Source organism: Cetorhinus maximus, chromosome 1 (genome assembly GCF_964194155.1).
Source record: "Cetorhinus maximus chromosome 1, sCetMax3.hap1.1, whole genome shotgun sequence".
Taxonomy (NCBI): Eukaryota; Metazoa; Chordata; class Chondrichthyes; order Lamniformes; family Cetorhinidae; genus Cetorhinus; species Cetorhinus maximus.
Window position 1 is genome coordinate 42,102,175 of NC_135879.1, and position 26,046 is coordinate 42,128,220.

General features: G+C 42.1%; 1 protein-coding gene across 1 annotated transcript in view; it reads left to right on the forward strand.

Annotated features, from left to right (window-relative positions):
- The window catches only part of dctn6 (dynactin subunit 6), a 78,970-nt gene extending 58,375 nt beyond the window's left edge, over window positions 1–20,595 (forward strand). Inside the window, exons 6-7 of the mRNA XM_078540291.1 lie at window positions 13,144–13,286; window positions 20,337–20,595. Coding sequence (XP_078396417.1) covers window positions 13,144–13,286; window positions 20,337–20,435 — 242 coding nt within the window. The 3' untranslated portion in view covers window positions 20,436–20,595. The remainder of the gene's footprint in view (window positions 1–13,143; window positions 13,287–20,336) is intronic.
- The last annotated feature ends 5,451 nt before the right edge of the window (window positions 20,596–26,046 follow it).

Sequence of the window (26,046 nt, forward strand, 5' to 3'; positions counted from 1 at the left end):
TAGAGGAGTTGAATAAATACTTTGCATCAGCCTTAATGGTAGAAGACACTAATAGCATTCCAAAAATACTAAATCAAGGGGCAAAAGGGAGGAGGAAATAAATACAATAACTATTGCTGGAGAAAAAGTACTAGGGAAACTATTGGGGGGCTAAAGGCTGATAAGTCACCTGGACCTGATGGTTTGTATCTTAGGATATTAAAGGAAATAGCTGCAGAGATAGTGGATGCACTGGTAGTAATCTTCCAAGAATCCTTAGTTTCTGGAAAAGTCCCAGAGGACTGGAAAACTGCCAATGTTCAAAAAGGAAGGGAGACAAAAACCAGGTAACAATAGGCTAGTTAGCTTATCATCCATCATTGGGAAAATGTTAAGGTCTATTATAAAGGATGTAATGGCAGAGCATTTAGAAATGCATAATACAATCAAGCGGAATCAGCATGGCTTCATGAAGGGGAAATCGTGCCTGACAAATTTATTGGAATTCTTTGAGGAGGTAACAAGCAGGATAAATAAAGGGGAACCAGTACACATAATATATTTGGATTTCCAAGAGGTATTCGATAAGGTACCACACCTGAGGCTACTTAACAAGATAAGAGCCCATGGTGTTGGTTGTATATTAGCATGGATAGAGGATTGGCTAACTAATAAAAGACAGAGTTGGGACAAGGGGGGCATTTTCAGGAGGGCAACCTTTAAAGAGTGGAGTGCCATAGGGATCAGTGCTGGGGCCAAAATTAATTACTATATATAATTACTTGGATTAGGGAAATGAATGTACTATCGTCAAGTTTGCGGATGACACAAAAATAGGTGGGAAGGCAAGTGGTGAGGCTGACAGTCTACAAAGGGATATAGACAGGTTAAGTGAGTCGGCAAAAACTCAGCAGATGGAATATAATGTGGGAAAATATGAGGTTATGCACTTTGGCAAGAAGAATAGAGGAGCTGAATATTATTTAAATGGCGAAAGACTGCAGAAAGCTGCAGTCCAGGGATTTGGAGGTCATCGTGCATGAATCCCAAAAAGTGAGCATACAAATTCAAAAGGTAATAGATAAGGCAAATGGAATATTGGTCTTTATTTCAAAGGGGATGGAGTATAAAAATATAGAATTCTTGCTAAAACTATGCAAGACACTAGTTAGACCACACCTAGAATACAGTGAACAGTTTTGGTCCCCTTATCTAAGGAAAGATGTACTGGCATTGGAGACAGTCCAGAGAAGGTTCTCTAGGTTGATCCTGGGTATGGAGAGGTTCAGTAGGTTGGGCCTGTACACATTGGAGTTCAGAAGAATGAGAGGCGACCTTATTGAAACATATAAAATTCTTAGTGGGCTTGACAGGGTAGATACTGAATGGGAGTTGACGTTTCGAGTCCTCATGACCCTTCAACAGAACAGTTCTATTGAAGGGTCATGAGGACTCAAAACGTCAACTCTTTTCTTCTCTGCCGATGCTGCCAGACCTGCTGAGTTTTTCCAGGTAATTCTGTTTTTGTTTTGGATTTCCAGCATCTGCAGTAGTTCTTCGTTTTTAGATACTGAATGGTTGTTTTCCCTTGTGGGAGAGCCAAGGACCAGAGGGCATAATCTCAGTAAGGATTCACCCATTTAAGACGGATGAAGAATTTGTAGTAGTTAATCTGTGGAATTCTTTACCACAAAGGGCTCTGGAAGCTGGGTCGTTAAGTATATTCAAGGCTCAGTTGGACATATTTTTAATCAATAAAGGAATCAAAGGTTATGGGAAAAAGGCAAGAAAGTGGAGTTAAGGATTATCAGATCAGCCATGAATCCCATTGAATGGCAGAGCGGACTCAATGGACTGAATGGCCTACTTCTCCTACGTTTTATGGCCCTATGGCATTTGAGTTGCTCTGGTGGTGGCTGTAGAAAGGTTTAGGTGTGGTCAGATTGTCCAACTCTGAATCTTCCACCCCATCTGAAGTATTACCCTCTCATTTCACCCTCCTTTGTTGCTGTTTTATGGATACAAAATTTGAGCCAAATATATGTAACACCTCTCCGTGCAACAGACACCAGGAGGCTAGTTTCGATGGCACTTGAAAAAGGTCACAGGAATTGCAATGTGTGTTTAACCCGCATCTTTTGATTGCTATTGAGGAGCACAACAAGTTAATGCTGCTGTTGATTTCAACATGCAGCCAGTGCTAAGTGTGCTGTTTGGCAGTGGGCCAGCATCATAAGTGGCTCTGTCATCATCCATCCTGGGCCGCAGTATGAACAATCTTTCTCCACTGATTTCTCTTCTCTGCTGCCCCCACTGCCTGTCCCATAGAGTCCAGTCCACATTCTGATATTATCCATCCATACCATCTTGGGTCTTCCTTGTGTATGTTTTCCAGGTGTTTTCCTTGCATTACCTCTTCTTTCAAACACCCACCTCCTGTTTACATCACATGTCCAAAATATGTGAGCTTCCTTGATATCATTGTTACAAACAGGTTCCTCTTAACACCAGTTTTCTTGAGCACCCACTTGTTTGTCTGCTTTGCTGTCCATGACACACGTAATATCCATCTGAGTCCTTTCATTTCGAATGCTCTTATTCGAACCTCATCACTCTTCTTGATCATCTAGCTTTCATGGCCATGCATTGTCACTGCCACACAAGGGCATTTAGAAGACGAATTTTCATTGTAATCAAGGTGCTGTAACTACTCCATACCCTTAAGTAAGTTCACAACATCATGATCTTTGTTAAGCCTAGCCCAAATTTCTTTGGTAGACTCTGCACCTTGCATGATGAGTGACCCATGATAACGGAAGATATCAAACTGTTCAAGCCAAACTCCATTAATCAGAATCTTACAGATCTTTCCACCCATGCCCATCGCCTTTGTCTTGTCAACATTGAGCAGGAGACTGTATTTCCAATTAACTTGATCAAGACAATCCACTAACTTCGGTAGATCTTCCACTAAAATGGCGAGCAGAATAATTTCATCAGCATATCGAAGATTCAAACCGTTGATTGGTGATACCACCAATTGATATCCCACCTTTGTATCCATCAAGTGTCAATCTCATAACCATTTCTGCTAGGTTGTTGAATAAATATAGTGAGAGGACACCCCCTGCCTAACACCCTTTATGATACTGAACCATTCTGAGAGGGTGCCGGCAAGTCTGACCCTAGCTCGTTGCATACGATAAAGCTTGACTAGCAAGCTAACTAGTTTCTCAAGGGCAATTGGGGATGGGCAGTAAATGCTGACCTAGCCAGTGACGCTCACATCTATGAATGAATTTTTAAAAAGCTGATTAAATGTGCTGGGTGTCCCATATCTAATATTGTCGACTAGAATTTCTCGTGAGACACCAAATCGAATGCCTTCTCAAAATGCACAAAATATATGCATATGGGCTGCTGATGTTCTCGAACTTTTTTACGTATTATGATTCTACAGTTAGTGACTTAACCTCTGGTTTCTTTTCCATGTTGAAATCCAACTTATTTATCAATCTTTTTCCGGATCCGTACCAGGATGATCTTGAGCAAGATCTTACTAGCGTGGAGATCAAAGCAATTGTTCTATAATTTGTAAACTGTTTCAGGTCACCTTTCTTTGGAAGAGGGATAAGGGTAGAGTCAGTCCAGTCCTCCAGCCCATCACTGGTCTCTCACAGTGCCACACAGATTCCATGCATCCTGTCTACTACCGATTCTCCTTCCATCTTAAGTAACTCTGCCAGTATATCATCTGGACCTGTGGCCTTACAGCTGGCTATCTGATAAATGGCTCACTGTGCCATAGCTTGAAGTGAAGAAGGCTCATGTTCAACTTCGCCTTTAAATTCTGACTCATCGTCATCTTTGTAAAGGTATTCACGCCATCATGCAGCAATTTTATTCACTTCAATTTCCTTCTTGCTGGAAGCTGACTGAATGCGATGTAGGGCAAGGTTGAAACTTTGTGTAATTGATCAAATTATTTGGAAAAGTTGCTGCATATTGCCTTTCTGATTCTCCGTGTTATGACGTGGCAAACGATGTGTGCCAGGCAGACCAAATCCATGAGGGAAACTTGATCACGCTATCACAACAGTTTTGCAATCTATTTATTTCAATATGTGTACACCGAGACTGAGATTTTTTTTAAAAATCAATTAAAATATTTATTAACAAAAGAAAAGATTTTGAGCACATACATAAGACTACGAATTTCTACTCTATTAACTCCTAAAGTTCCTGATTAACCTGATTCCCAGTTACACCCCCTTTAAGGCAATGGACCAAAAATAGATTTTAAACAGATCCAGCAGATTAACATAATACTCTGCACAGTGGAATTCCAAATGGCTTTTCTCCAGTTTCAGTAGACAGCAGACAAATACTGGAGACTTCATGAAGGCAATTTCACACACTTCTGTTTGATCTCTCATGACCTTCTCCTGATACAGCCTCATTCTCCTTCATATATGTTTCTCTGCTTTTAATATGTAAATTCTGTTGTTTCATGTGTCTTTGAAACTGTATCTTCCTCACAATATAAAAACTTTCATGTTGCTACTATTTATTGTCAGTAATCTTTGGGAAAAATAAACACATTCCTTAGCCTTGCTTATCTGGCTATTTGTATACAGACAGATCCCATTGAAACCCAAATCTCCCTTAATTTATCTAAAAATACAAATTCCCTTCACGCCTTACATGCTAAGCCAGCATCCATGTTTACTTATTAACATATCAAGCACCTAGCTTCTATTGATGAGTTAAAGCTTGTAGGCCAACTATACTTACTCCCCCCGCCCCCCTTCACCCCCGGTAAATCTATTTTACAATAAACCAGAAAAATATTCTGAAAATTATTATACTTTCATAACTCACCACTTCTAATTCATCACACATGTCATTTAGCTGTTTCTCTTTATCTGCTTGCAGCTTTCTTTGAATTTCTGTTAAATCTTTATATGAATCGACATCCTTTTTCCTCTTCACCTCCCTGCACCTTTAAAGCGGTGGTGCATTGTGGCTGGAAAAGGTGCTGGCGGTCATATAGGAACTGAATGTGACCTGGGAAGCATTGAAGAATGGTCCAGCATGAGAGAGAGTTGTCTCCAGCGTTTTCAGACCATGCATTGGAGACCTTGATGAAGCAGGTAGAAAGGAGGAGAGATATCCTGTAGCTGCCAGAAGCTGTCCAGACACACGCTTAGAAAGCGATGGGAGCTGATAGCTATGGAGGTCAGTGCCAGAACTTGAGCACCAAAGCCCTGGAAGCAGTGTAGCTAGAAGTTCAATAATCTCACAGGAGCTGTCTAGATCAGTGAATGCATGTTGAAATGCCATACCCTCTCAACTGCATGACTAGCCTCAGACACTGCTTAGTTTACCTCATCCCCATCTCTTCTATGACAAAAACAGAAAATGCTGGAAAAGCTCAGCTGGTCTAGCAGCATCTGTGGAGAGAGAACAGAGTTAACCTCTACGAGCCTCACAGCCACATCTCGCAACTTGCACACATTGCCAGATAGTCAACCATGACGACCCATCCTCCCACAGTACAGTTAGTTTGGAATGGATATTCTGTGGTGGCTTTTATTTTTGCATTGCAGCCAAGCAATCTCTGTTATGGTCAGTGACAGCTTAGGTAAGGTGTGGACTGTTAGTGAATAAGGAATTGGGGTTGTGGTTACTGGTATCGCAGTTGGATGAGTTATTTGTAGACAACCCAAGCAGAAAGGTTGCCATATCTCTTCCTCTTCCTCATTTTTGTTCTCTTCCTACTGCTCCACAGCTGCTTGTAGTGTAATTTCTGAATTGCACTGATTCTGTTCACCCTTGAGGAGTTGCTGCTTCTGTTACTTTTAATGATGAGGGCTGTCGCCTCACGATGGGGAGGTTGTGCAGCATACAGCAAACCACCATGATCTTGATACCCACTCCACAAGGCACCTCCAAAACATTCCAGGCAGCAGAATTGTTTCAGCATGGCAGTAGTCTGCTGTCATTTCATGTGGCAGCATTGCTTTCCATTTATGTGTGCTGTTCATGTGGGCATGGGTTGAGCACCAGAGTGATGAATCATGAAGTCAGCAGAAAGCCCTTGTTGTCAATAGCAAACATTTGGTTTACTACGGTGACTTAAGTATAGAGAAGAAAAAGGAGGAAGAGATGATCATTCCACTACAGAATGAGGGTGTCATGACTGCTGCCAAGATACCACAAATTGATCTGCATGGTTCCCTGCGTATGGTTTCACTCTAGTTAGGCATTGAGGGAATGGATTTCCTTTCGGTCGCGGTATCTTAGAGCTGCCCATATGGCACCTGCAAAGTGATGTGCAGGCAGTCAGTGACACCCTGCCATCATGAGGAAGCTAGGTATGTAGGTAGGTGAACTTGCACCCCCCCTCTTATTCTCCTAACTCTAAGGTTTGGCCTGAACATGTCCGAATGGAGAAAATAGTCAAGGCTCATAACCCTTTTTAATAGTTTATCGTAACTTCAATAAACTTAAAAACATGAATACTCTGCTCCCCATAAGTTAGATCAGTACTCATCTGATGTTTGTGTTTAATGTTTATGCTGTTTTGTAAAAGGACATAGAAAAATAGAAGGAGGAATAGGTCATTTGGCCCTTTGAGCCTGCTCCGCCATTCAATATGATCATGGCTGATCTTCTATCCCAACGCCATATTATGGCTCTCTCCCCCATATCCCTTGATGCCTTTAAAGTCTAGATATCTATCTATTTCCTTCTTAAATATATTAAGTGACTTGGCCTCCACAGCCTTCTGTGGTAGAGAAATCCACAGGTTCACCACCCTCTGAGTGGAGAAGTTTCTCCTCATCTCGAACCTAAATTGCCTATCCCATATCCTGAGATTGTGACTCCTTGTCCTAGACCCCCCCCGCCAGCCAGGGAAATCATCATCCCTGCATCCAGTCTGTCCAGCCCTGTCAGAATTTTATACATTTCAATGAAATCCCTCTCATTCTTCTAATCTTCAGTGAATACAGGCCTAGTCGGCCCAATCTCTCCTTATACGACAATCCTATCATCCCAGGAATTAGTCTGGTGAACCTTTGCTGCCCTCCCTCTATGGCAAGTATATTCTTTCTTGGGTAAGGAGACCAAAACTGCACACAGTGCCCCAGGACATTTTAGTTAAAAAGAAGTACCAGTCGGGTGTGCTAAGTCCCAGATGTATTGCCCTCTGTTATAGAAAAAGAGTAAAGGAGCCTTCCGTTATTTACACTGGAAATGGGTTCAGAAGCAGATATACGTGTGTGTGCTTGTATTCTAAATTGTTAAGAAGTGACAAAACACTTCAAATGGCAGGGAGGATGGGATCATCATTATTAGGGGCTTTAGAGGCTTTTGATCCAGCTACTATGGACTTTGTAGCTTATGTCGAGCAAATGGAACAGTTTTTCATTGCGAATGAGATTGAAGAGGAAAAGCAGGCCTCAAGTGTTTCTTACAGCCATCAGAATGAAAAATTTCACTTTACTGAGAAATCTCTTTGCCCCTGACAAGCCAGGAGATAAAAGCTTTAAAGAGCTTGTGGACATTTGGAAAAGCACTTCGATCCCAAACCAGCAATTATTGCTGAGGGATTCAAGTTTCACCAAAGAGAACAGCATGAGGGTGAGTCAGTTTCCCAGTTCCTGGCCGAGTTGAGAAAATTAACGGAACATAGTGACTTTAAAGGTTACCTGGAAGAAGCTTTGCGTGGTCACTTGGTTTGTGGACTAAGAAATTAAAGAATTCAGCGTAGATCGTTAGAGTTGACACTGAAGAAAGCCTCCGAGATTGCGCAAAGTATTGAAATGGCAGAGAAACAAGCTGGAGATTTGAAAGCGCATTCTAACAATGTCGAAGTTAAAATAGGAAAGCCAGGGAATACTTCTAAGTATGCTACTGCTGTAATGGAACAGGGAATAATGCAGAAGCCTGTAAGTGGAAAACCACTGATTGCCGCTACTGTGGAAAAAAAGGACACCTAGAGCGTGCATATAGATCAAAGGCTGATCACAGTAAAGCAATACCGCCAAGAAAAGGGCATCACAATGAGCACGCAGATAAGTGGTGCTTGAAAATAAACAGTTTAAAAAGACACCTTACTTGGGAACAAAGTACAAAAGCAATGCGAGTCCAGATGAGACAGTGAAACTAACAGTGACAATGCAGAAGAGCAATTGCATTGCATTCAGTCTGATCTGAAACTAGATGAAGGACTAGATGCTGGCATTGCCTTAAATGGTAACATAGTTGAAATTGAGGTTGACACTGCAGTATCTGTTTCTATTGCTTCAGAGAAGACATGGGAGAAAATTTTCGAGAAATGTCCATTGGAGAAAACCCTCCTCCGGCTTAGCACCTACACTGGTGAGCCTGTGAATATACTTAGAAAAATGTTCGTTCAAGTTAACTATGGAGATCAAATAGCAAAGTTGCCACTTATCATTGTGAAAGGGCCTATAGGCAGAAACTAGCTAAAAGAAATTTGCCTGGACTGGAATAAAATAAAGTGTGTTGCAACCCCATGTTGCAGCCCTTGTTAGACAAGCATACTGATGTCTTCAAAAAGAAGGTCTTGGAGTTATTAAAGACATTGAAGCCAAACTTGTTGTGAAGACTGAAGCTTCTCCAAGGTTCTTCAAACCACATTCAGTTCCCTACTCAATGCGACAGAAAATCGAGCAGGAACTAGAACGACTTGAAAACTTTCTGATATTTGATTATGCAGAGTGGGCAGCCCCCATCGTCCCAGTGGTGAAGGATGGTAGCTCTATCAGAATAGGTGGTGATTATTAAATCACTGTTAATCCTTTCCTGGAAATGCATCAGTACCCTCTAGCAGAAATTGAGGACCTGTTCTCTGCTCTGCTCTGAATGGAGGTGAATTATTCACAAAGCTTGACCTATCACCCACGTTTTTGCAAATGCAGCTGAGTGAAGATTCCAGGGAGCATACAACCATAAGCACACAGGTCTATATCAATACAAACGATTACCATTCGGAATCGTGTCATCACCAGCCTTATTCCAGCAGGCCATGGACAAAATACTGCAAGGCCTCCCTGGTGTAATCTGCTTCCAAGATGACATGCTCATCACCAGGGAAAACCTCCCAACTCATTTAGGGAACCTAGGTAGGGTCCTGCATAGACTGAAAAAATACAACATCCGCTGTAAGAAATCCAAATGCTTGTTCCTGAAGTCTTCAGTGAAGTATCTGGGACGTATGATCAATGAAATTGGCCTTTCAACCTCACCCAGAAAGGTGGAGGTAGTGGTGAATGCACCACAGCCCAGAATGTTAAGGAACGTCATTCATTTTTGGGACTTGTGAATTACTACGGCATGTTCATTTCCAGTTTGGCTACCAAGGCAGCATCACTGAATAATCTGCTGAAGAGGAATGCAAAGAACGGGATTGGTCATAAGCCTGTCAGGAAAGATTCAAGGAACTCGAGCAAGAACTCACTTCTGCTAAAGTCCTAGCACATTTCAATGAAAAGTTACCTGTCAGCCTGGCTTGTGATGCTTCTGGATATGGTGTTGGAGCTGTCATCTCTCACAAATTTCCTAATGGCAGTGAAATGCCCATTGCATATGCCTCACGCACATTGTCCAAGGCAGAACAAAATTATGCCCAAATTGAGAAGGAAGCTCTTGGACTAATCTATGGAGTCAAGAAGCTCCACCAATATTTGTATGGGCGCAAGTTCACGTTAATTACAGGCCACAAGCCTTTGACCTGGTCCGAAGTCTGAAACCCCAACACGTGCTGCTGCATGCCTACAGAGGTGGCCACTGATCTTATCTGCTTACCAGTACGAAATTACATTTTACTGTACTGAGAATCATGGAAATGCAGACACACTTTCCAGACTTCGGTTACACCATAGCTCCACAACCCGAAGTGAAGTAGTTGCTTTCAATGTGAGCCAGATAGACATGTTACCTGTTGAAGTGGATCAAATTCGACTTGAAATGCAGAGGGATGCTGTGCTCTCCAAAGTTCACCTGTACATGCAGAAAGGTTGGTGTGCACCCCGAGATGTGACTACTGAGCTTAGATCTTACTACATGCGTAGATTTGAGCTGACTCAGCAAGACCGTTGTTTGTTATGGGGAATCAGAGTTGTTATTTCTCAAATTCCAAACACGAGTGTTAGAAGAACTTCACCTCAGTCACATGGGACTGGTCAAAAGGAAAGCACTCCGGATAAAGACATCGAAGGCATGGTCAGTGATTGCCTTCCATGCCAAGAAATGAAATCGTCTCCTGCACCTGACCCATTACATCCATGGGCTTGGCCTGACCACCCATGGCAGTCCACTTCATGTGGACTTTGCCAGACCACTTCTCAGACATACGTTCCTGATTTTGGTGGATGCCCACACAAAGTGGCTGCATGTTATTCCCATGCAGCTGACTACTTCAACAAAGACCATTGATGCTCTCTGGAATGTGTTCACTACTTCTGGATTGCCAGAGCAGATTGTGTCTGGCAATGGCACGCAGTTCACATCATGCGAATTTCAAACATTCCTGAAAAACAATGGGAACAAGCAAATTCTCATCTTGCCTTACCACCCATCCTCAAATTGTGAAGCGGAGTACTTTGTCCAGACATTCAAAATGGCCATATTGAAGGGGATGACACAAACAGATTGAAAGTTGAAGCTGAAGAACATTTTGATGTATCGTAAACACTCCACATTCAACAACAGGCATATCTCCTGAAGAGCTGATGTTTGGAAGATGATTGCACACCAGAATGGATTTGCTGTGTCTGGATTTGAAAGGAAAGATTGGTTCAAGGCAACTTGATCAGAAAAGGTCACATGACACAAGTAAACCAACTCATGAGTTTAATCTGGATCAGTCTGTTTGGGTCTGAACTGACTGTGGAACACCAAAGTGGTTCCTGGGAGGAATCATCAAGTGTCGAGGACCACTGACCTATGATGTTGAATCTTCCTGAGATTCTGGAATCTGGAAGAGACAGACTAATAACCAGATTAGAGAAGCCAAATCCAAGGAACCAAATTTCCAGGGATCTCCAGTCACTGGAAGATTTCTGGGAAACATCTGCTCCAGTTGGCGAAACACGACTTGATTCAACTGACAAACCTGTAGCACCTGTATCTGCAACTGTTGAACCTGACCAGAAACAAGTGGAACAGCAGAACCTTCCATTTCTAAACAAACAAACTGAGATACCTAAGCCAACACTGCTCTCTAGACCAAAGCGAATCTACAAACCGCCTGACCAATTTGTTCCTGGCTAATAGGGGAGGTGTTTAATGTTTATCCTTTTTTTTGTAAAAGGACATTTTAGTTAACTGTTATATAAAAAACCTGCCAGTAGGCTATGCTAAGTCCCAGATGTATTGCCCTCTGGTGTGGAAAAAGATTAAAGGAACCTTCTGGTTTTTACACGGGAAGCTGGGGTTCAGAAGCAGATACGTGTGTGTGCTTGTATTCTAAATTGTTAAGTGACAAAACACTTCAGCTTACAAATGCTGTTTAGCATTGTTTACAAATCTCAGTATCCTGTTTCCTTTTAACTTAAATCAGTATCATACTCTCATACACTGTGTTCCTGTCATTTCTGAGTTGCACTGACGCTGTTAACCTTTGAGGAGAGTTGCTGCTTCTGTTACTACTGTTCCTTTAGCTTAATTGTCTTGTTTTAGTTCATCCAACCCCTTTTATTAAACTTATTTTCTGAGAAGCTCCATACTGTGTAGTGCACCAACTGCTGTTTCTGCCACTCCTGTTACTGCTAAACACACACTACGTAAAATCACACTCATGACAATAATTACCACAAACCCATCACCAAATTTGTGCCTTCTTACATATTGCAACAATCTCATATCCTGGGTTCACGAATGGTCAATTAACATATGAAGGTATTTGATGGAGAAGATCCTGGTTATCACATCATGTTTCGCTCTCATGAAACAGTTCTTTGGGATTCGCATTTCCAAGGAATGTGGGGGCATATTCAGACATAGTAACTCATATAGTTCATTAGCCTGTAGGTATTATTTACAGTTCAATAGCAGTTCACAGCAATCTGATGGTTGAGGCAAAATTGTTTAAATCTTGAATAGACGTTTCATTGTGTGACTTAATTGCCTCTGTCATCTGTTGATCAGCATTGAGGGACTTTTAGGTCCAATTCCACGATTCTGTGGAATGCTTGAAGGCAGAGTTCAGCCAATTTCTGAAAATTGTCCATTACAAACAGCCTTTTTTCAGTACTTTCTTTGGGCTTTTAAATGTTGGCTTTTTCAAAGTTGATTGTGTTCTTGCTGAAGGACTGGCTACATGTGTTCACTCCATCTGTCGTTATCTGACAAGAGAGAATATGTAGTTGGCTTTTGTTACATAGAGAGCCTCAGTGACCACCACCCTGCCCCCCGCAAATACAACAAACATTGCAAATATGCCCCGTTCCAGCCTGGAGGGAACCAAATGCGTAAGAGCTCACCTTCATGGCCACCAGCAGTGAGGTCCGTGCCTGTTCTGAGCTTGAGGTTGTGGCTAAAGCAGGTGGCTAATTTCAGTGAGGACATCCTTACTGAAGCTAGACATCTTGAAGTTGTTCCTTGTCAAAAGCCGGATAGGAAAATCCGATTGGGCAGGTAAGGCCCCTGCTGAGAGCATCCCCCCAACTCCTCCTCCACCCACTTCTTTCAGCAGCTTGTCCTGCTCCTGATTGTCATCATGGTCTGCATGTTCTGTGTGCCTCCAGTGGCCATTCACTGCTGTAACCATATTGAATATGATATTCAGCACGATTTGCCCCACAAGTGTACACATACATTGTGGGTGCTGCTTGGGAGCTCACATTGTGGGTGCTACTTGGGAGCTCTAAGGGCACTCAAGGAGCCTAAAAACAGGCACAAACAATCCCAATTTCTCATTCAAGGTATTAATTTTGAGCAATTATGTCATTTTAATTTTTAACAGCATAGCATGCATCCACAGATGGATGTTACTGCCTCAATTATATTTTTCCTGAATAAATTGATGTCAATTATATTGCACGTTTTGAGATTTCTTTTGAAGGCTTTTGCTTGAGCCACTGCTTAAAAAAATAAGACATTGGTAACTTCTGTAATTTCTTTTTGTCACAGCATTTATAGGTAGAAATGTGATCCTAACCAGTGGCTGCATTATTGGAGCATGTTGTCAAGTAAACTCCTGTGAAGTTGTTCCTGAGAACACAGTTATCTACGGTGTAGACTGTATGCGAAGAGTGCAGTCAGAACGTCCACAGGTAAGATCTGTGTGCTGAGGAACAGCAATCCAATGAAAGATTTTGTAACAACAACAACTTGCATTTATATAGTGTCTTCAACATAGCTGAACTTTTCAAGGCACTTCACAGGAGCATAATCAAATAAAACTTAGCACCAAACCACATAAAGATATATTAGGACAGATGGCCAAAAACTTAGTCAAAAAATTAGGTTTCAAGGAGCTTCTTAAAGGAAGAAAGAAAATGGAAGAGATGTGGAATAGTTTAGGGAGGAAGTTCCACAGCTTGGGGCCTAGGCAGTTGAAAGCATAGCAACCAAAAGTGGAGTGCTGGAAATGGAGATGCATAAGAGGCTAGAGTTGGAAGAGCAGAGTGATCTCGGAGGGGTGTATGGCTGGAAGAATTTAAAGAGATGAGAGAACAAAGTCATGAGGGGATTTAGACACAAGGATGCACATTTTGATTTTTTTTGTTGCGGGGATGAGAGTGACACTGGCAGGGCTGTACCTATTGCTCACCTGAGTTATCCTGAGGGCATTAAATTGACCACTATGTGGGACTGGAGTCATCCCTAGACCAGATAGGGTAAGGGTAGCAAGTTCTCTTCCCAGAAGGACATATAAGCTAAATTGGATTATTATAACAATTTATCAGCTTTTGTTGTCGTTTTTGCTGCTCACTCACAAAGTACCGGATATATTGAATTCAGTTTCACAATTTGCCATTGTGGACTTTGAATTCCTGGCACCTTGAGTTTCTAATCCAGTATTACAGCCATTAGGCCACTGTACCTATGCTATTCCGTCCAGGTGCTTGTTCAGATGCCATGAGTTTGCTAGAGAAAAAGTAATCAGATGAATGAAGATGATATATAAGATACTTCTGCTGAACAATGAAGAAAAAATGTATTTTGCATTGCACGTATATTGTTCTACTTGTAATGGTGTTAGCGGAGTGAAATCATAGAAGCTTGCAGTTCAGAAGGTGAACGTTCAACCCACTGTGCTTATGTTGCCACTTTGAAAGGGCAGTCATGCTTTGTCCCACATCCCTGTCATTTATTCCTAGCCCTATAACTTCTTCATCCTCAAGTGCCTGTTCAACTCCCTTTTAAAATTATTTATGGAATCAATGTCCTCAGTTTCTTCAGGTAGAGCATTCCAGATCCCAACAACTGAAGAAATTTCTCCTCATCGCCCCTCTTAATATTTTGCCAATGATTTTTTTTTCAAAGTACAGCACAGAAACAGGCCTTTCAGCCCTCTAAGCCTGCGCCGATCATATTGCCAGTCAAACTAAAACATTTTGCACGTCCAAGATCCGTATCCCTCTATTCCCATCCTATTCATGTATTTGTCAAGCTGCCTCTTAAACACCACTATCGTACCTGCTTCCACCACCTCCTCTGGCAGCGAATTCCAGACACTCAATACCTCTGCATAAAAAAACTTGCCCTGCACATCTCCTCTAAAGTTTTCGCCTCTCATCTTAAATCTATGTCCCCTAGTAATTGACTCTTCCACCCTGGGAAAAAGCTTCTGACTATCTACTCTGTCCATGCCACTCATAATTTTGTAAACTTCTATCAAGTTGCCCCTCAATCTCCGTCGCTCTAGTGAGAACAATCCGAGTTTCTCCAACCTCTCCTCATAGCTAATAACCTCCAGACCAGGCAGCATCCTGGTAAACCTCCTCTGCATCCTCTCCAACGCCTCCATATCCTTCTGGTAATGTGGCGACCAGAATTGTACGCAATATTCCAAGTGTGGCCTAACCAAGGTTCTATACAGCTGCAGCATGACTTCCCAACTTTTATACTCAATACCCCTGCCAATGAAGGCAAGCATGCCATATGCCTTCCTGACTACCTTATCCACCTGCGTTGCCACTTTCAGTGACCTGTGGACCTGTACACCCAGATCCCTCTGCCCGTCAATGCACTTAAGGGTTCTGCCATTTACTGTATAATTCCTGCTTGTATTAGACCTTCCAAAATGCATTACCTCGCATTTGTCCGGATTAAACTCCATCTGCCATTTCTCCGCCCAAGTCTCCAACCGATCTATATCCCATTGTATCCTTTGACAATCCTCTTCACTATCTGCAACTCCTCCAACCTTAGTGTCGTCTGCAAACTTACGAATTAGCCCAGTTACATTTTCCTCCAAATCATTTACATATAATACAAACAGCAACGGTCCCAGCACTGATCCCTGTGGAACTCCACTAGTCACAGCTCTCCATTCGGAAAAGCACTCTTCCACTGCTACCCTCTGTCTTCTATGACCAAGCCAATTCTGTATCCATCTTGCCAGCTCACCTCTGATCCCGTGCAACTTTACCTTCTGTACCAGTCTGCCATGAGGGACCTTGTCAAAGGCCTTACTGAAATCCATGTAGATAACATCCACTGCCCTCTCATCATCGATCATCTTTGTCACTTACTCGAAAAACTTGATCAAGTTAGTGAGACACGACCTCCCCTTCACAAAACCATGCTGCCTCTCACTAATACACCCATTTGTTTCCAAATGGTAGTAAACCCTGTCACGAAGAATCTTCTCCAATAATTTCCCTACCACTGACGTAAGGCTCACCGGCCTGTAATTTCCTGGATTATCCCTGCTACCCTTCTTAAACAATGGAACAACATTGGCCATTCTCCAGTCCTCTGGGACCTCACCCATAGCCAGTGAGGATACAAAGATTTCTGTCAAGGCCCCAGCAATTTCCTCCCTTGCCTCCCTCAGTACTCTGGCCCTGGGGACTTATCCATCTTAATATTCTTCAAGACGCCTAACACCTCTTTTTTAATCTCAATATGATCCAGGCTATCTACACACTCTTCCCTAGACAAATTGACCACTAAGTCCTTCTCTTTGGTGAATACTGATGAGAAGTACTCATCTAGTATCACTCCCATTTCTTCTGGCTCCACACACAGATTCCCAGCTCTGTCCCTGAGTGGGCCTACCCTTTCCCTGGCTACCCTCTTGCTTTTTACATATGTATAAAAGGCCTTGGGATTTTCCTTAATCCTGGTTGCCAATGACTTTACATGACCCCTTTTAGCCCTCCTAACTCCTTGCTTAAGTTTCTTCCTACTTTCTTTATATTCTCCACGAACTTCATCTGTTCCCAGCCTTCTAGCCCTTACAAATGCTTCCCTTTTCTTTTTGACTAATCTCACAATATCCTTCGTTATTCAAGGTTCCTGAAACTTGCCATATCCTTCATCCTAGCAGGAACGTGCCGGTCCTGAATTCTTATCAACTGACGTTTGAAAGCCCCCACATGTCAGTTGTTAATTTGCTCTCAAACATCTGCCTCCAGTCTAGATTCCTCAGTTCCTGCCTAATGTTGTTATAATTAGCCTTCCCCCAATTAAGCACCTTAACCCGAGGACTCCTGTTATCCTTATCCACCAGTACCTTGAAACTTACTGAATTATGGTCACTTTTCCCGAAGTGCTCCCCTACTGAAAGTTCAACCACCTGGCTGGGTTCATTCCCTAATACCAGGTCCAGTATTGCCCCTTCCCTAGTTGAATTATCTACATATTGTCTCAGGAAGCCCTCCTGGATGCACCTTACAGATTCTGCACCATCCTAGCACTAAGTGATTCCCAGTCAATATAGGGAAAGTTAAAATCACTCACCACAACAACCCTATTGCTTTTACATCTTTCCAAAATCTGCCTACATAACTGTTCCTCAATCTCCCGCCAGCAATTGGGAGGCCTATAGAAAATCCCCAACATTATGACTGCACCCTTCCTATTCCAGAGCTCTACCCATATTGCCTCGCTGCATGAGCCCTCCGAGGTGTCCTCCTATCATACAGCTGTGATATTCTCCTTAACCAGCAGTGAAACTCCCCCACCTTTTCTACATCCCTCTCTATCCTGCCTGAAACATCTAAATCCTGGAACGTTTATCTGCCAATCCTGTCCATCCTTCAACCAAGTCTCTGTAATAGCAATAACATCATAGTCCCAAGTACTAATCCAAGCTCTAAGCTCATCTGCCTTGCCTGTTATACTTCTCGCATTGAAACAAATGCATTTCAGACCCCCAGTCCCACTGTGTTCAGTAATTTCTCCCTGCCTGCTCTTCCTCTTAGTCCTACTGGCCATATTCACTAGTTCCCAGTCTTTTATTTCACCTGCTGACCTATTGCTCTGGTTCCCACCCCCCTGCCATACTAGTTTAAACCCTCCCGAGTGACACTAGCAAACCTCGCAGCCAGGATATTGGTGCCCCTCCAGTTTAGATGCAACCCGTCCTTCTTGTACAGGTCCCACCTGCCCCGGAAGAGATCCCAATGATCCAGATATCGGAAACCCTCCCTCCTACACCATCTGTTCAGCCACGTGTTTAGCTGCACTATCTTCCTATTTCTAGCCTCACTGACACGTGACACAGGGAGTAATCCTGAGATTACAACCCTATTTTGAAAGCATGACCTCTGGTTATTGACCCACTCACAAGAGGGAATGGTTTTTCTTTATTCTATCAAAACCTCTTATCGTCTTTGAAAACCTCTGTTAGGCTACATCTGAACCTTGTCTGTTCCAAAGAGAACAGTCCTAACTTTTATAACCTCTCCCCATAACTGAAGCTCCTCATCCCTAGTAACATCTTGGTAAACCACCTGTGTTCCGTTTTTAAAGCCTTTACATCTCTTCTGAAGTGTGGTGCCCAGAATTGTCAAAAATAATCAGGCTAAGGCCAAACCTGTGATCTACAAAGTTTAAGCATGATCTCTTTGCTTTTATATTCTATCCTTCTATTTAGAAATCTGTTTTCTTTACAACTACCAAATCAGCTTGCCTTGCTGCCATTAAGGATTTGTGCATATGGTCACCAGGGTCTCTTGACTCATCTGCACTTTCAAAATTGTGTCATTTATACTATAGTGTGTCTTTCCATATTAGCCCTCCTAAAGTGCATCACTTCACACTTCTCCACATTGACTCTATCTATCATGCTTCTGCCCATTTCATCATCTTGTCTATCATCCTGGAATCTGTAACCTCATCACTTTCACTAACTTTGCCAAGTTTTGTGTCACCTGCAAACTTTATAATGCTACTCCCTACGCCTGAGTGTAGGTCATTTATAAAAATTGAAAAGAGTAATGGACCCAAAACTTACCCTTGGAGCTCACCACTGCAAACCACCTCTTGGTCTGAAAAATATCTGGCTGCCAGCACCCTTTGCTTCCTGTGACTAAGTCAGTTTTGTATCCATACTATTGTTTTCTCAATTCCATGGACTGCTTAGCAAGCTGACTGTGTGGCACTTTGTTGAAAGCCCATAAATACAACATCTACTGCAGTACTTTGCAAGTAGTCTTGTCATTTACCTCATCAAAGAATTCAATCAAGTTAGACACAACTTGCCTTTTCCAAATCCATGCTGGCTCTCCTTGATTAACCCATGTCTTTCCAAATGAAAATTTATTTTCTCCCTGATAAATTTTTCCGATACCTTCCCCACCATCAAAGATCAGCTGCCTGACGTGTACTTTCCCAGTTTCTCCGTCTCCCCCTTTGTAAACAGTGGTATAACATTAGCAAGCCTACAGCTTTCTGGTAGTACTCCTGTATCCAATTATAATTGAAAGATTGTGACCAAATCCTCTGCTATTTCTGCCTTTGCATCCTAGGTTTCCCAAAGAAGCACTCTTTCTGGACCAGATGACTTATCAACCTACAGTAACCTTTTTAGTACATCTTCTGCCTATTACTATCCTTTCCATAAATTCTCCGCACCACCTCTCTGTCTCTATGCTAGTCCAGCATCTAGGCTTGGATGAACTATGATTTGGAGATTCTCCGCCACTAACTCTATACCCCTGCCATCAACCCTGTTTTCCTCCAGTCAGTTGTCTCGGGTTGAACTCGACTGTTCTTAATCTCTGAATCCAATTCATCCCTTAGTTCAGCTTTCATTTCCGTATCGTCTCCATCCCTCAACATCTGTGGCGTCCAGCCCACATTAACCTATCTATAGCTTAAATCTTAATCTGTACTTTTGTAACCTTTAAAAGATCAGTGCTTTTCTTATCTTGAGGCTTCTGTGAATGTAATAGTCTTCTTCAGCTGTATTATACTGCTGACTATTATTAATGAAGTCATTTGTTTCCTCCTACTAGAAGTAAAGTAGCTACTGGCATCCTTAAAGTTTTCTCCATAGTACAAAACATTTTACTCAAAAATAATTTTATATGTCTTACATAAAGAAAAATTCCTCTGGCCTTTACTTTAAAGGGCCTAACATATTCTTAGATCAAAGGATACTTCTTTAAAGGAAAGTTTTGGGCTTTTGCATAACAGAGTTCTCGTCAATCAAAGATCAAAAAAAAAATGCAGGGCATCGGAGTTTTCTGAACAGGGCAAGTAACTGTGTCTCTTCAGCCACTTAGATTGAATAATTGTTAATGAGCAGTGCAGAGCCTGAAACAGGAAGTGTCAGTCAGAAAATGGAATTCAGCATCAACTCAAGTACAGAAAGCAGATATGGATAGGACAGGAAAGTGGGATTAAGGTTGAAGATTAGCCTTAATCTTAGTAAATACCGGAGCAGGCTCACAAAGCCATATGGCCTCCTGCTTGCATTCTTATGAAACACATGGTCAACTCAAAAGCTTATTGACACCGATGAAAAGTTTGATATAATTGTAGAAGGTTGCCACGCCTGCTTGTAGTGTTAGGCTGGGTAGTGAAAATGGAAGCTCAAGTTACACAAGAGCAAAATTCACTGTAGGGAGTCTACACCAATATTAGAGCAGTCAAGATGACTGTTATTTTGCATTTGCTTATACTGTATAACAGGTTAGTATTGACTCTGGATTAAATGTGGAAAAGTGTTCCATTACTCAAGTCCACCAATACCAAAAAGAAATGAACATTCACATGCAGTGGCAGCTTAATGAATTTTGTTCTCGTTGAAATTTAATTTTGCTGCTTATCCACATGATGAAATGCAGTTGTCTGAAACTTAGAAAGCTGTTATCCTGTGTTTGAATATCTATTCAGTTGGTATCTAATCTTTTTATTTACAGCCACAAACTCTGCAGCTAGACTTTCTGATGAAGATCTTGCCTAATTATCATCACCTGAAGAAAACAGTGAAAGGAAGCTCCACTCCAATAAAAAGCTGAATAGAACCAGAGTCTGGCTGTGGAGGAATCAATACGTTTATTTGGCTGCAAGCATAGTCACTTAAAAGCAGTAATCTACGCTACAATAAATTAACTAATGTACAAACCTTTTATTGAAGTGGATAATGTGTCCTTTGCAATAAAATGAAAGTAAAAATTAGGCATAATAATTAAGTAACTTTTCAGTTTCACCATTCAATTACTTTCATGCCCTCGTTTTTTTTTCACATTTCTCAGTATTCCATTCTTATAAAATAACTATAGATGATTTATCAGACATGATTTTTTTTTAAGGGCTACTGTCTAAAAATCACAGCGAAAATAACTGCAATCTATTATCATCCCAAAAATCTGTTGGTCCACTTTAAGACCTGTTGGGAGCCCAGACTGTTGCCTATAAAGCTTTTGACTGTCAGAGTCGACCTGGTCAATGGCACTTGTCTCCAAGCTATGATGTAGAACATGTTTGTCAAAATCCTGCACCTACTGTATGATGATATGATTGGATGTGTTTGTGCCTGTAGTGAGACTGCCTTTGCAGTAACCAGCAGCATAAAGCAAGGATGCATCGTGGCTGCCCAACCTTTCAATCTCTTCTTTGCTGCAATGCTAAAGGAAGCTGCCAAAAACACACCTGCGGGTATCAACGTTGCGTTTCGTACACATATATTTTTTAATCTCTCTAGACTGTATGCCCCCACCAACATCACAGAAACACTAATTAAAGAGCTTCTGTATGTAGATGATTGTGCCCCAGTTTCTCTCAACAACAAAGACATCTAGACTGTAAGAAATGGGACCTTTAATAAGTGATACTTTTCGGAATAAGTATAGAATTCTTAAGGAATTGCTAGACATAGCATAAGGCCACCTTGGCAGAGAAACTGTTTTCCTTCTCTGGGAAAACACAGAAACATTCCCTAGAAATGTCAAGGTCTCCTGATTCAGGCTTCCATGTAAACATTCCTAAGTTGATAGGATCTCTTCAGTGTACCCTCTTATCTATTCAAGTGTCTGGTAAGGGCTAGCAAGTGGTCCTCAACATGAGGTAAACTAAACAGTGACCTTGAGCTAAAGTAATGGACATAGGGGGATGTGACCACCCTAATATCTTAGGTACCTGTCCTGTATTCATTGGCAAAATGATTCAAACAAGTGATCGACATAGGAAAAACACCAGCTCTGGAAACAAAGTATATTAATAGGTGCTTGGAGGTAGGGGACAGGCCTTGTCAGGAAGCTATCATCTTCAGATGGAAGATGGACCAAGGAATATGGAGGAAGAGCGGAGGAATAGTTTCTTAGCACTTCGGCTAGAGAGCAGAATGCTGCCACTACAAACGAATGAGATCAGCATACTCTGTACCAACCATCCGTTTGTCCTCTGGAATCAGTGAACCACTCTCAACTGTCATGGGTCATAAAATTTTCCCTTCTATTTAGCTAATGCATCATATCTAAACTTTTGTCCTAATAAACTACCTTAAAATCACTTGTGAATTCTCAACCACCTATTTTGGTAATCTGTGACTCCCAAACTTTGAAAATTTGCAAACTGGTGTCATGAGTGGGATTCACAGTGGTCGAGGCTTGAAATTTGAGAAGCAACAGTCTTAGGTTGTAGTTAAACATGTGTGGAGTAGTTAAGTGAAGCCACGTGCCACATTGGCATATGCTAAGGAATGATGTATAGAGAGTCTGATTGAGAAAACAAGTGTGCCTGGCATGGGAGATAGCCTGGGAATATCCTGTAGGAGATTGTGAAGGAGATTACGAGTGTATTCTTGATGGACTTTCTAAAGAGGTTCAGAAAGGCAAGATTTAGTTAAAAGAAGGTTGTGATTTGGGTGCCCTACAGTGTACTTAAAGCTGAATAAAAATACCAAGCGCTAAGGGAACAGATAGATAAATTGCAAAAGAAAAGTGATAGTTGGCAGGAGAACAATGCTGTTTTGCACAATTGGTTATGCTAGGAATAGGAGGCACATGATAGAGCATGTTATTCAAGGTGAAAAACTAGACCAAACATTGGAATAAAATATTGATTTACCATCTTTTGCTGGACAGTATAAGCAGGGGATCCCAACCAATGGATTTGGTGCCTGAGGTGGGATCTTTTGCTTTGAAGTAAAAATCTGGACTAAGTGAGGAGTTAGAAGTTGCAAGGGAGTTTTGAAGGATTTAATTCAGCAACATAGTTTTGCTCCCCCCCCTGCCCCCGAAGCAGTCCACTTCCTGTAATTAGCCAAAATCAAACAGCTTCAGGCACAAATTGGTCAACAGCGGGTATTCATGGCTGCTATCTCCAAAACTAGGGCAGCCTGACCTTTGCTGGAAAAACATAGTTGAGAGCACTTTCCCCTCTGCTCTGCCTCTCTTGTATAAGGAGGGGATGCTGGTCTGCGTGGTTACCCAAGCCTAGGCCAAGACAGTTGGAGGAGAATGATGAAGAATCGCCCACTGTGGTCAGGGAAGAGATCACTACTGCGCACAGGCACCTTTCGACCAGCGAGGTTAGGGTCCTGAGGAAGGAGTTAGGAATGACGGTGAACATAAGCTCTGAACCTATAACTCATGCCAAAATGGGAAATTTTTATGACCTCACCCAGACTTGGAGAGTAATGATTTTAAATAGTCCTAGCTGCATGCTCCCTGGAGTTAAAGCGAGAGATAGACTGGGACAATATGACCAAAGACTCACTCAAGGAGATAGAGGCTGATCTTCAAAAGGCCCAAGGGAAAGAGAACATTAATTTTCACAAGATCCTAGTTAGGATTAAACAGGCCCCCACTGAAAGTCTGGGTGTATTTTCTGAGACTCCGTAACTGTCACTGTAAGATTCAAGAGGGGGAGGATGATAAATATTTTGACACTCCGAATTTTAATAGCCTTTTCCTGAAAGGACTCCAACAATAAGTCCATAGCACGTTGGGCATTTATAATACCAAGACAGTGGCCTGGGATGAGTTGATCCACCATTCCAGTATGGTCTGGGAACAGGTACATGGTAAATTCCCCCAAGCATTGAAGGAGCAGTTATTGAGAATCCATTACCTAGCCAGAAATCTGGGCCATCCAGGAACTTGGTGCCAGTAGGGGGACCTTGTGCCCTGTTTTAATTGTAACCGCTTGGAACACTATGCCTGTGACTGCCACAGTATTGTAGAGGCTGACAGCAACAGTGAGCCCTGCTTTCCTCTTCTGTACAGATGAGTCCTGACCCTGTTCAGCAGCAGTTGGAGGCATACAATGGAGGCTATGCAAATTAGTAAAGGAGTTTGGCCTGTTGCTGCAGTGTGTCAGGTACCCAGACAAGTAACTCCAGACCCCCTGTGACTCCAGCAGACCTCCAACAGAGGCTTCCGCTCTTTTATATGATGGAGGTGGGAGACTGGCAGACTGCACTATTGATAATGGAGGATGTCAATCATTAATGTTAGTAGACTGACTCCTCCATCACCACCATCATCCATGATCCTTACCCCAGCCACATGAAGTAGTACTCATACCCAGCTGAAAACATACCATACATTCAAAACAACATCAAGTCATTGTTAAAGCAGGGATTTTGAGTTGGGACAATAGAAGGCTAGGGAGAAATATTGCTTAATAATAATTATCCACAAGATGGATACAGTTCCTGTCTAGCTAAAGTATCATATGTAACCTGTTGCTTCTTAATAAACTACCTTAAAATCATACATGAATTCTTGACCACCAAATTTTTGAGACCTGCCAAAAACTTTGGTCTCCAAATCTGTCTCCTAGACTGAGGTTATGTTTCAGCCAGCAAAAGGCACATGCTGTGAATCATCAGACATAACCATTGATGCTACAAGTCTCAAGGTTGTAAAAATAATTCTCATACCTTGGTAGGGTGCTCTCTATGGATGCCATTACTGATTACTGTATCTGTGCACGCATCCAGAAAAAAAATTCTACGACTCCATGATCATGTCTTGAAGTAGTGTGGCATTAAGCTGAAGACAAAAATCAAACTCTACTATGCCATTGTCCTTACCACCCTGCTATATGGTGCAGAATCTTGGGTCTGCTATAGGTGCCACATCAAAGTTCTGGAGCATTTCCACCAAAGACACCTGAGGTCCATCATGGGAATCTGATGGCAGGACAACATTGCAAAACAATGAAATCCTTCATCATACAAAGCTCAACAGCAGGGAGACCAGCCTCCAGAAAATTCATATTAAATGAGCAGGCTATGTCTCCACATGGATGACTATAGAAACCCTGAGCAGATCTTCTATGGGGAACTGTTTCATGGAAAATAACATCAAGGCGGTCAGTAAGAACAATAACAGGGCACCCTAAAAAAGGGCCTTAAAAATTTCTGCATTACAGACCATCTCTCTTGGGAAATCACTTCAGCCAACTGGCTCATGTGAAAGCAAGCACTGAAACTTGATTCAACATGTTTTGAGGATCATCTACGCCAAACCCGCAACATCCAACATGCCCAATGGATGGACATAAGTGATGCAGTTGCATAAGTGCCCCAAACACCCAGAACAACAGTATGAACTATCAGTTCTGTTGACATCCATGCTGATCCTGCATTGGATTCTTCAATCATGAAAGGACCCACAGAAGACAATGAAATCACTTACAGCTTGGACATACTTGAGCATCGAGAAGCCTATCACTAATGCAGGGATCACTAGTGCATGGCCATCAGGTCCAGTGGTAGTAGGTCTTCTCCCATGAGACTTCCGAAACCGGTCACCACCTGATATGACAGCTTCATCCTGGTGGTGTGGAGAGTGCGCAGATGTTGCATCTCCTGCACTTGCATCAACAGGTGCCATGGTAAGGAAAAGGTGTGTTGGGGGCGATTGAGGAGTGAACCAGGGTGTCACTTCAGAATGCTGAAAGGGTTAGGGAGAAGAAGATGTGTTTGCTGATGGCAACAGGCAGGAGATGACAGAAATGGTGGAGGATGATCCATTGAATACAGAGGTTAGGTGAAATGACAAGGGGAACCCTGTCATGGTTCTAGGAGGGAACGGGTGAGAACAGAAGTGTGAGAAATGGAACAGACACTCTTGAGGTGCCCCGTCAAATATGGTGGAATGGAAAAATGCTCGGTTGAGGGGAAAAGGAAGACAAATCGGAAGTACTGGTATGGAATATTGCATCATCAGAACTGATGTAATGGAGATGGAGAAACTGAAAGAATGGAATGAGTCCTTACAGGAAGCAGGGTGTGAGGAGATGTAGTTGAGGTGGCTGTTGGGGTCAGTGGGTTTATAGTGAAATAAAAACAGATAGTGCTGGAAAAACACAACAGGTCTGGCAGCATCTGTGGAGAGAGAAACAGAGTTTATGTTTTGAGTTTGATATATGATTCTTCTTTGGAACTGAAGAGGTAGAAATGTAATGGGTTTTATGTTGTTGAAAAGCGGGTGAGTATCAGGTCGAACAAAAGGGAAGATGAGCAATAGGTTAGAGGGCTGGAGAGATTAAATAACAAAGATGTTATGGAACAAAAGGCAAAGGGAGTGGTAATGGTTGTAGTAAAGAAAAAAAGCATGGGTTCAGAGTAAATCTTAATGGTAGATTAAAGGACAGCTCCATCTGAAAGCAAAAACA